Source organism: Pseudophryne corroboree, chromosome 3 (genome assembly GCF_028390025.1).
Source record: "Pseudophryne corroboree isolate aPseCor3 chromosome 3, aPseCor3.hap2, whole genome shotgun sequence".
NCBI classification, from domain to species: Eukaryota; Metazoa; Chordata; class Amphibia; order Anura; family Myobatrachidae; genus Pseudophryne; species Pseudophryne corroboree.
Window position 1 is genome coordinate 676,033,819 of NC_086446.1, and position 12,287 is coordinate 676,046,105.

Here is a 12,287-nt window from a genome sequence, read left to right on the forward strand (position 1 = left end):
CACATACTAGGTGATTCATCAGGCTCTGCGTGCGCTGTTCACGCCGTTGCAAGGGGCTTTGACCCCTTAACCATTGCATGCCCTTTGTCCGTGCAATATTTAACCACTCACACAATTATGATTGGATGTCATACTCCATATAATAAAAATATTACACGCCACATGGGTGTGCAAGGGTTAAGGGGGGCATAGCCCCTTACGACGGTGTGAAGAGCGCCCTTAGGGCGCGATGAATCACCTAGTATTTATATAAACGCGCTGTACTGACTGGGATTTTATTCCAGTGTCCGGTGGCGCTGGGTGTGTGCTGGCATACTCTCCCTCTGTCTCTCCAAAGGGCCTTATTGGGGGACTGTCTCCATATATATATATATATATCTATCCCTGAGTGTGTGGGGGTGTCGGTACGTGTGTGTCGACATGTCTGAAGCGGAAGGCTCATCTAAGGAAGAGGTAGAGCAGATGATTGTGGTGTCTCCGTCGGCGACACCAACACCTGATTGGTTGGATATGTGGAATGTTTTAAATGCAAAACAGGGAGTCAATCCATGGCTTTGGCTGTATCACAGGGCCCTCCAGGGTCTCAGAAACGTCCCCTGTCCCAAGTAGCAGACACTGATACCGACACGGATTTTGACTCCAGTGTCGACTACGATGATGCGAGGTTACACCCAAGGGTGGCCAAAAGTATTCATTATATGATTATTGCAATAAAAGATGTTTTGCATATCACAGATGACCCCTCTGTCCCTGACACGAGGGTATGCATGTTTAAGGAAAAGAAGCCTGAGGTAACCTTTCCACCATCTCATGAGCTGAATGCGTTATTTGAAAAGGCTTGGGAAACTCCAGACAAGAAACTGCAGATTCCCAAGAGAATTCTTATGGCGTATCCTTTCCCCGCACAGGACAGGTTACTGTGGGAATCCTCGCCCAGGGTGGACAAGGCTTTGACGCGCTTGTCCAAAAAGGTGGCGCTACCGTCTCCAGACACGGCAGCCCTCAAGGATCCTGCTGATCGCAGACAGGAAACTACCTTAAAATCAATTTATGCACATACGGCTGCCTTGCTCAGACCGGCAATAGCGTCGGCTTTGGTATGTAGCGCAGTAGCAGCATGGGCAGATATCTTGTCATCTGACATTGATACCCTAGATAGGGATAGCATTTTATTGACCTTGGGTCACATTAAAGACGCAGCCTTATATATGAGAGATGCTGCGAGAGACGTTGGGCTGTTAGGTTCAAGAGCCAACGCCATGGCAATTTCTGCTAGGCGAGCCCTGTGGACCCGCCAATGGACGGGTGATGCCGACTCAAAGAGACATATGGAAGTTTTGCCTTGCAAGGGTGAGGTTTTATTTGGGGAGGGTCTCGCGGACCTGGTTTCCACAGCTACCGCGGGTAAATCTACTTTTTTACCTTATGTTCCCCCACAGCAAAAGAAAACACCACAATATCAGATGCAGTCCTTTCGGTCGCATAAGTCCAGAAGAGGTCGGGGCTCTTCCTTCCTCGCCAGAGGTAAGGGTAGAGGGAAAAGAATGCCTGCTACGGCTAGTTCCCAGGAGCAGAAGTCCTCCCCGGCTTCTACTAAATCCACCGCATGACGCTGGGGCTCCGCTGAGGGAGTCCGCGACGGTGGGGGCCCGTCTTCGACTCTTCAGCCAGGTCTGGGTTCAGTCAGACGTGGATCCTTGGGCGATGTAAATTGTATCCCAAGGCTACAAGCTGGAATTTGAAGAGGTGCCTCCTCGCCGATTTTTCAAATCGGCTTTACCAGCTTCTCCCCCAGAGGAGGAAATAGTTTTAGCTGCAATTCAACAGCAAGTGATTATCAAGGTTCCCCTAGTCCAACAGGGGAAGGGGTACTATTTAACTCTTGCTTGTGGTCCCGAAACCGGATGGCTCGGTCAGACCCATTCTGAATCTAAAATCCCTAAACCTGTACTTGAAAAAGTTAAAATTCAAGATGGAATCGCTCCGGGCAGTTATGTCCAGCCTGGAAGGGGGGGATTTTATGGTGTCTCTAGACATAAAGGATGCATACCTTCATGTCCCCATATATCCCCCTTATCAGGCGTACCTGAGATTCGCTGTACAGGACTGTCATTACCAGTTTCAGACGTTGCCGTTAGGGCTTTCCACGGCCCCGAGGATTTTCACCAAGGTAATGGCGGAAATGATGGTGCTCCTGCGCAGGCAGGGAGTCACAATTATCCCGTACTTGGACGATCTCCTGATAAAAGCGAGATCGAGAGATCAGTTGCTGGAAAGCGTGTCGCTCTCCCTGAGAGTGCTGCAGCAGCATGGCTGGATTCTAAATCTACCAAAGTCACAGTTGATTCCAACAACTCGGCTATTTTTCTTAGGCATGATTCTAGACACGGAACAGAAGAGGGTTTTTCTCCCAATGGAAAAAGCCCAGGAACTCCAGAACATGGTCAGGGACCTGCTAAAACCAAAAAGAGTGTCAGTCCATCAATGCACTCGAGTACTGGGAAAAATGGTGGCGACCTACGAGGCCTTCCCCTTCGGCAGGTTCCATGCGAGGACGTTTCAGTGGGATTTTCTGGACAAGTGGTCGGGGTCCCATCTACAAATACATCAGAAAATAAGCCTGTCCCCCAGGGCCAGGGTGTCTCTCCTGTGGTGGCTGCAGAGTACTCACCTTCTCGAGGGTCGCAGGTTCGGCATTCAAGACTGGGTTCTGGTGACCACGGACGCAAGCCTTCGAGGATGGGGAGCAGTCACACAAGGAAGAAATTTTCAGGGACTATGGTCAAGCCAGGAGACTTGTCTACACATCAACGTACTGGAATTGAGGGCCATATACAACAGCCTATGACAAGCGGTGAATCTTCTTCGCCGCCTACCGGTTCTGATTCAATCAGACAACGTCACAGCCGTGGCTCATGTAAACCGCCAATGCGGGACAAGGAGCAGAGTGGCAATGGCGGAAGCCACCAGGATTCTTCGCTGGGTGGAAAGTCACGTAAGTGCTCTGTCAGCAGTCTTCATTCCGGGAGTGGACAACTGGGAAGCAGACTTCCTCAGCAGACACGATCTCCATCCGGGAGAGTGGGGACTTCATCAAGAAGTTTTTGCAGAGATAACAAGTCGTTGGGGACTTCCTCAAATAGACATGATGGCGTCACGCCTCAACAAGAAGCTTCGGAGATATTGTGCCAGGTCAAGGGACCCTCAGGCAGTAGCGGTAGACGCCCTGGTGACACCATGGGTGTTTCAGTCGGTCTATGTGTTCCCTCCTCTTCCACTCATCTCAAAAATATTGAGAATCATAAGACGAAAAAGAGTGCAGACAATACTCATTGTTCCAGATTGTCCTCGAAGGGCCTGGTATTCAGATCTTCAGGACATGCTCACAGAAGATCCGTGGCCTCTTCCTCTCAGGGAGAACCTGTTGCAGCAGGGGCCCTGCGTGTTCCAAGACTTACCACGGTTACGTTTGATGGCATGGCGGTTGAACACCGAATCCTAGCTGGGAAGGTATTCCGGAGGAAGTCATCCCTTCTCTGATAAAGGCTAGGAAGGAGGTGACAGCGAAACACTATCACCATATCTGGAGGAAGTATGTATCTTGGTGTGAAGCCAAGAATGCTCCGACGGAAGATTTCCACCTGGGCCGTTTTCTCCACTTTCTACAAACAGGAGTGGATATGGGCCTAAAGTTAGGCTCCATTAAGGTACAGATTTCGGCCCTATCAATATTCTTTCAGAAGGAATTGGCTTCTCTCCCGGAAGTCCAAACTTTTGTGAAGGGAGTACTGCACATCCAGCCTCCTTTTGTGCCCCCAGTGGCACCATGGGACCTTAACGTGGTGTTACAGTTCCTAAAATCACACTAGTTTGAACCTCTTCAAACGGTTGAATTAAAATTTCTCACTTGGAAAGTGGTCATGTTGCTGGCCTTGGCATCTGCAAGGCGGGTGTCCGAATTGGCGGCTTTGTCTCACAAGAGCCCCTATCTGATTTTCCATGTGGATCGAGCAGAGTTGAGAACTCGTCCTCAATTTCTGCCTAAGGTGGTTTCGTCATTTCATATGAACCAACCTATTGTGGTGCCTGTGGCTACGGGGGACTTAGAGGATTCCAAGTCCCTTGATGTAGTCAGGGCCTTAAAAATTTATGTAGCCAGGACGGCTCGAGTTCGGAAAACAGAAGCACTGTTTGTCCTGTATGCGGCCAACAAAGTTGGCGCTCCTGCTTCTGAGCAGACTATTGCTCGCTGGATCTGTAACACGATCCAGCAGGCTCATTCCACGGCTGGATTGCCGGTACCAAATTCGGTAAAGGCCCATTCCACTGGGAAGGTGGGCTCTTCTTGGGCGGCTGCCCGAGGTGTCTCGGCATTGCAACTTTGCCGAACGGCTACTTGGTCGGGTTCAAACACTTTTGCTAAATTCTACAAGTTTGATACCTTGGCTGAGGAGGACCACTTTTTACATATTACGGCAGACAGCGTCCCCCTTTTTTACACATTACGGCAGACAGCGTCCCCCTTTTTTACACATTACGGCAGACAGTCTCCCTTATTACACATTACGGCAGACAGTCCCCCTTTTTAGAAAGAAAGAAAGAAAGAGAAAGAAAGAAAGAAAGAAAGAAAGAAAGAAAGAAAGAAAGAAAGAAAGAAAGATAGAAAGAAAGAAAGAAAGAAAGAAAGAATTATACTTACCGTCTCTGCTGGCTCAGGCTCCTCGGTGCAGCTTCTGGCAGAGATCCCGATTCCCGGGCAGGAGAGAAGGAGGAGGAGGGAGGTGGAGGAGGGAGTCGCAGCAGCGCTGTGTTATTGGTGGAGGCGCTGCTGCTGCTGTCCCAGTCCTTCACCATAGGCTGTTCTCCGCCGCTGTGAATGCTGGGATGCGCTTCACAGCGTCGGAAGACAGCCTATGGTGAAGGAGAGGGACAGCAGCAGCAGCGCCTCAACCAATAACACAGTGCTGCTACGGCTCCCTCCTCCACCTCCCTCCTCCTCCTTCCCACCGTGGCCGCTGCGCTCCTCTCCTGTGTGCTGTGGGCGGCTGCGGGCGGCGGTTGCACACAGCGGCATGTAATGAGTCAGTTTGACTCATTACATGCTTTGGGCCCCTGGACAGTGGCGGGCCCCAGTGCAACGCACTGGTTGCACTGGCGGTAGTTCCGCCTCTGCTGGAGACCCCAGCCACAGACCCCATCACTTACCATTCTGGGTGATATCAGGACTTCCTTACAGGGTCCTTTGTTAATTGTCTGCCGCTGCTCATTCTCTGTCTCCCAGCCAGAGCTTGCATGCTGGTAGTGCAGGTGGCTCTGGCGTCTCCCATGCTAAAGTCCCGTCGGCTCCGGAGTATGTTTGCCTGGGTCAGCTGACTGCTACACCACCAATGCGGACACAGTTCCTGGTCTCCTGACCGCTTTAACCAATCCACAACTAGCAGTTCCTGTAAAGGGACTTCCTGAAGTGCCAGTGCTATGTCTCTCACAGCCAGCATTGTGAGTAGACCATCTGTGCTCCTCAGCGTTTACCATTGCGGATACTTGTTCCACTGGTTCCAGCCTTGTGTTCAGCCCATGAACCACTACACAGATCAGAGCAGCATGGCCAGAAGGTCCCACAAGATGGATCTCTTGCCTGCAGCCACAGCATTGCCACCCAGAAGCGCCCATTTCTCACAATGAGAAATCCGGCCAAGATGATACTCAAAATGTCTTAAGTAATTTTGCTAAAACTCACTATTTGTGGCCATCTAAGGAGCGTCTGACTTTAAATCATGTAATAAGGAGTAGGCCCAGACTGCAATTAAATGCTTGTCATTGCTGTTTATTGACATTGATATTTATATAGCATCAGTAGATTTAGCTGCGCTTTACAATGAGTGCTAACATAGAGAAAGAGGTAAGAGGACCCTGTTCACAAGATTATAATCTATAAGAACATAGGAATTTGATACACTAGGATAAGTGCCACATATTGCATATTGGTCCTGCCAGATTCCAAGGGTAATAAGTGCTTAGTGGGCTACATGATCCAGTCACACAGCAATGGTGGCCTGGGGTCAGTGGGTTATGCCAGTGTAGAGAGAGAACATATGTAAGTATTGTGTGAACTGTGTAGGGGGGTAGTAATTGCATAGAATAGCTTAGGATGGCTATGTAGGTAGTTCTGGAATTTGGGAAATTGAGTTTTCAAGAAAGCCTTGATGGTTTTGTAGGCTAGAAGAAAGTCTTGTGAGATAAAGGACATTCCATGGAGATGGTGCTCTGTTTTGCACATTTTCACACTGCACATGGACAACACAAAGGGTGATACTGATTCATACACATCTCACTTCAGTCCCTATCCTGTCATCGATCTACATTGTGAGGGTGGAAAATTTGCATATGGTTGTGTCTTTGTTAATGAACGCATTTTGCGCATGGGATATGAGACGCCATTGTGGTCAATTTTGTATCGGCCCCGCAATAATCTTTGTGCATTACAGTTTGTTTTAGTGAACATATGTTAGTAAGGTAAAGTGAGCGCTAAGCCTTAGAAATGCAGAGGGTGTAATATGGTATAAATCTATGCTTGCAGATCTGGCCGGGCTGTGTGTCGGAGATAAGATTGCCGAGGTGAATGGTATCAGTTTAGAGAGTATAACCATGGGAAGTGCAGTCAAAGTGCTGACCGGACACAACCGCCTACGTATGATGGTGAGACGCATGGGAAAAGTGCCAGGGATTAAATTCTCCAGAGAAAAGACCACATGGTAAGCAGAGCCGTACTCTTCACTCACATTCCCTGCACCATTGTCAGCCGTTCTAGGTAAGCAAAAATCACAATGTATCACGTCTATGGGCCAAAGAGAGCGTGTCAGTGTCATTAGAGGATCACAGTATCTGCTTTCATCACAGTACGAGGACTTGTGTCACCGTGAACTTTGACCAGGGAAGATTAAAAGCAAATACACTTCATTAAGTCACCGTAAACCTGCATAACATACAGAAGCCTATTTACTAACAATACAACCACTCAGATAGTAGCATACATAAAACAAGAAATATATATATTTTATCAATTGCAAATGAATGAACTGAAGGGACATATCTAACTCAAATCAATATTTGGTGGGACCACCCTTTGCCTTCAGAACAGCATTGATTCTTCTAGGTACACTTGCACACAGTTTTTGAAGGAACTTGGCAGGGAGGTTGTTCCAAACTTCTTGGGAGAAGTAACCACAGATCTTGGATGTAGGCATTTTCAAATCCTTCTGTCTGTGCATGCAATTCCAGGCAGACTCAATGATGTTGAGATAAGGGCTCTGTTGGGGCAATATCATCACTTCCTGGACTCCTTGTTCTTCTTTACACTGAATATAGTTCTAAATGACATTGGCTGTATGTGTGGGGTCGCTGTCCTGCTGCAGAATACATTTGGAGCCAACCAGATGCCTCCCTGATAGTACGGCATGATGGGATGCAAGTGTATCTAGAAGAATTGATGCTGTTTTGAAGGCAAAGGGTGGTCACAGCAAATATTCATTTGATTTCGATTTTTCTTCTGTTCATTCCCTTTGCATTTTGTTAATTGCTAAGAATAAACTATTAACACTTCTACTTTTGAAAGCATTCTTGCATTATAGCATTTTTTTCAGTCTGCACTGTTCTCTTAGGGGGCAGTTCATTTAGCGGTGATGTGCAGTTCCAATGTGCAGCTGTGTACATCTTCGCTTAATGGGCCTTATTCAGATTGTAAGCTTGCGAGCAGTGGCGCAGAGAGAGGGGGAAAAGGGTACAAATTACTTGGGCCCAGGTCTAATGAAGGGGCCCAGGTCCCCCCTCCCCCCACCTTACCTAGAAGCAGCAGCTGCAGCTTTTCTTCTCAGCCCAGCACATGCTGAGCTGCAGTGTGACCTGACCTGGGAAGTGCTTAAAATACAATTTTTTCTGTATTTTTTTTCTAAGGCTTCATGGCCGCACCTCCTGTGATTAGGACACGCCCCCTATAAAGAACCTGGGCCCAGCCAGGCTCTCTACTGCCCTGGCTGGGAGGCATGCCATGCTAATGTGAGTAGGTGCTTCTCATGTGCTAGACACGCCCCCATGCTGTGGTCACATCCCCTCCAAGGGGGCGGGACCAGGAAGTTGTTGTTCTGGGGCCCAGGATTTCTCTTGGCAGCCCTGCATGCAAATAGGTCCTTTCTACCTCTATGACTGTCTGGAATTACCCAGTTTTGTTTTGCCACTGTTGCGCAATATAAGAGACTGGTAATAATAAATAAATGTGGTTGGAGTTGATATCGCTGCTGCTTAAATAGAAGCAGCAGTGATCGCGCTAATATGGTATTGCAGCAACATGATCGAGTTGCAGTGCAAAATCCCCTTTTGTGCTTCTAACATGCAGAATTATTAACAAAACTGGACCAACAAACTTCTCTTCCCTTGTCTCTATCTCCCACCGCTGATTAGACTGATAGGACTTGATTTTTACATAAGCTCTACGCTAGCAAAGTTCAAGTCTTCTATACTTCGTTCTAATATTATCCAGTTGCAATTTAGAGAAACGCATTTCGCTCTGCTCAGTGTAATAAAAAAACTTCTAACATACAGAAGTTACACATTCTAAATACAGTCCCAGTGCCCCAATACATTAGCCAAAGATGAGGCTAAGCCGTGCTGTGTTCTAGCGGGACAGCTCAGAGTTTGAGGATGAGCCTCCAGATTGGTGGACAGGCAGACCAGTGATAAACAAATGTGTTGTAAATAGGACATCCAGTGCGTTTCATACAGTGGATGAGTTCCAGTGTAAACACACTCAGAGCAGTGTAATGGTGCCCATACACTTATGAGATTATCGGTACTATCCTTCGATTACGACCACATCTGTGAGAGAAATCGAAGGATTGTATGCACATTTTAGTACCTTTCGACACGATGCACGGGCACGCCGGTCGAATATCGCGTCTCAAGATATTATGTGCTGCACATAATATTTATCGAATCGCAGTGTGATCGCATGTGTTTCTAGAAACACATGCTATATATCGCACTGCGATGGGCACCCACTCGGCAGTGACGTGCCCATCACATGATTACCATGCGATCTATCGCATGATCGCATGGTAATCTTTTTGGCAGTTTAGGTGCGATTTAATCGCACCTAAACTGCCGCTGCGATGCCCCGCGATGCCGCGTCGCGGGGCATCACACAAGTGTATGGGCACCATAAGAACTGCAAAAATGTGAGCTTGCTCTGATTTTTCTGTTTGCGGTGAAAGCATGTTGGACAGTTCAACCCTACCATTAATAAATACGTTTTTTACATTATTATTTTATATTATTCTGATTTTGTTATATACATTTTTATCTTACAATAAATAGAAGACAAATAAAAATGTTTTGTACTTTTGTGTACAGTATATATTGCGGTACATGAAGGTGGCTGTATAAACAAAGGCATTATAAAGAGAGTTTACTGTATTCTCCAATTCAGGGAAAAACAGTGCATGCACTTTTTCATTGTCTAATAACTGTCTCCCACTCCGTTACTGAAGGGTTGATGTGCTGAATAAGAGGCTGATAGTAGAAAAGGGCGGTTCAACGCCATCGGACAGCAGTTCTGAAGATGGAATGAGAAGGATTGTCCATCTCTACACATCCTCCGATGACAGCTGCTGGGGTTTTAACATTAGAGGGGGGAAAGAATTTGGACTTGGGATCTTTGTTTCCAAGTAGGTACAAAAAATAACAATGTGCCAAAAATGTCAATTTGTGTCTTACAGTAGATGTTAGAATTTGCCCAGTTACAACGCTTCCCAATTTAGCTGTTGTTGATGTTTAAATCCCCGTCAGTCTAAGGGGTATATGCAATTGCGGTCGAATTCCCAAAATTGTCGAAAAACTGGACTTTTTCGCCCAAAAAAAAAAAATCGACAATGCAATTCAGTACTTTCGGTCAAAAAAACGGACTTTCAAAATTCGACTTTTTGAAATTCGACATTTGTCAAATTCGACTTTTCTGCAATGGTACAAATGCGGCAATTCGACAAAAGTATGGGGGTAATTCCAAGTTGATCGCAGCAGGAAATTTTTTAGCAGTTGGGCAAAACCATGTGCACTGCAGGTGTTGCAGATGTAACATGTGCAGAGAGAGTTAGATTTGGGTGGGATATTTTATTTTTTGTGCAGGGTAATACTGGCTGCTTTATTTTTACACTGCAAATTAGATTGCAGATTGAACACACCACACCCAAATCTAACTCTCTGCACATGTTATATCTGCCTCCCCTGCAGTGCACATGGCTTTGCCCAGTTGCTAACAGAATTCCTGCTGCGATCAACTTGGAATTACCCCCTATATTCAATTGAAGTTTGGAAATTCGACAACAGCGCTTTTAGACAGTAAATTCGTCATTTTCAATCCGCCACACTTTGGTGGGTGATCTAATAAAAAAATTTAAAACATGTTTTTTTTGGTGTTTTTTTTAATGGTAATAGCATATCTATTTATATTAGAAGGGATTAGGTACTTTGTTTGTCTTTTTGGGAGGCACAAGTATTATTTATATATTTTTAAAAATATATATATATTTTTTATTAGATGGAATGGTAAAATCCCGGAAAAAAATGGCGTGGGGTCCCCCCTCCAAAGCATAACCAGCCTCGGGCTCTTCGAGCCGGTCCTGGTTCTAAAAATCCGGGGGGAAAATGGACAGGGGATCCCCCGTATTTTTAAAACCAGCACCGGGCTCTGCGCCTGGTGCTGGTGCAAAAAATACGGGGGACAAAAAGAGTAGGGGACCCCCGTATTTTTTACACCAGCATCGGGCTCCACTAGCTGGACAGATAATGCCACAGCCGGGGGTCACTTTTATACAGCGCCCTGCGGCCGTGGCATTAAATATCCAACTAGTCATCCCTGGCTGGGGTACCCTGGGGGAGTGGGGACCCCTTCAATCAAGGCGTCCCCCCCCCAGCCACCCAAGGGCCAGGGTTGAAGCCCGAGGCTGTCTCCCCCATCCAAGGGCTGCAGATGGGGGGCTGATAGCCTTGAGAAAATTGAAGGAATATTGTTTTTTCCAGTAGTACTACAAGTCCCAGCAAGCCTCCCCCGCAAGCTGGTACTTGGAGAACCACAAGTACCAGCATGCGGGAGAAAAACGGGCCCGCTGGTACCTGTAGTACTACTGGGAAAAAATACCCAAATAAAAACAGGAGACACACACCTTGAGAGTAAAACTTTATTGCACACCTGCCGACACACACATACTTACCTAGAAAGGTCACAGAAAGGTCTCTTAAGCCAATGAGCGAGCGCAACGTCCTGGCACTCTGCTGATTGGCTGCACGTCTGAGCTGTCAGACAGCGCATCGCAAAGCCTCTCCATTATACTCAATGGTGGGAACTTTGCGTCAGCGGTGAGGTCACCCGCGGTCAGCGGCTGACCGCGGGTAACCCCACCGCTGACGGCAAAGTTCCCACCATTGAAAGTAATGGAGAGGCTTTGCGATGCGCTGTCTGAGGTCACACGCGCATACAGCCAATAAGGTGAGTGCAACGAAGTAGCGCTTCCTGATTGGCTGAAGGGACCTTCTGTGACAGGAGTCACGTGGGGTCCCGGCATTCGGGGAAAGGGGTCCCATGTGAAAACATGGGACCCCTTTCAGTCCGCTTGGTCGGGTGTTCGTTTATTTGTTTTGCCAAGTACGAGGATTTATACCTGGACACTGGATTGAGGTGAGTATAATTTTATACACAGGTACCCCGGATCGTCGGATCAGGAGACGTGGCAGTCGGCGGGTCAACATAGGTAAGTATGTGTGTGTCGGCAGGTGTGCAATAAAGTTTTACTCTCAAGGTGTGTGTCTCCTGTTTTTATTTGGGTATTTTTTTTTCAGTAGTACTACAGGTACCAGCGGGCCCGTTTTTCTCCCGCATGCTGGTACTTGTGGTTCTCCAAGTACCAGCTTGCGGGGGAGGCTTGCTGGGACTTGTAGTACTACAGGAAAAAACAATATTCTTGCAATTTTCTCAAGGCTATCAGCCCCCATCCGCAGCCCTTGGATGGGGGGACAGCCTTGGGCTTCACCCCTGGCCCTTGGGTGGCTGGGGGGGGGACCCCTTGATTGAAGGGGTCCCCACTCCCCCAGGGTACCCCGGCCAGGGGTGACTAGTTGGATATTTAATGCCACGGCCGCAGGGCGCTGTATAAAAGTGACCCCCGGCTGTGGCATTATCTGTCCAGCTAGTGGAGCCCGATGCTGGTGTAAAAAATACGGGGGACCCCTACTCTTTTTGTCCC

General features: G+C 47.5%; 1 protein-coding gene across 1 annotated transcript in view; it reads left to right on the forward strand.

The window, feature by feature from the left end:
- PDZD7 (PDZ domain containing 7) overlaps positions 1-12,287 on the forward strand; it is a 163,791-nt gene that overhangs the window by 42,013 nt on the left and 109,491 nt on the right. Inside the window, exons 3-4 of the mRNA XM_063961904.1 lie at positions 6,578-6,752; positions 9,540-9,716. Coding sequence (XP_063817974.1) covers positions 6,578-6,752; positions 9,540-9,716 — 352 coding nt within the window. The remainder of the gene's footprint in view (positions 1-6,577; positions 6,753-9,539; positions 9,717-12,287) is intronic.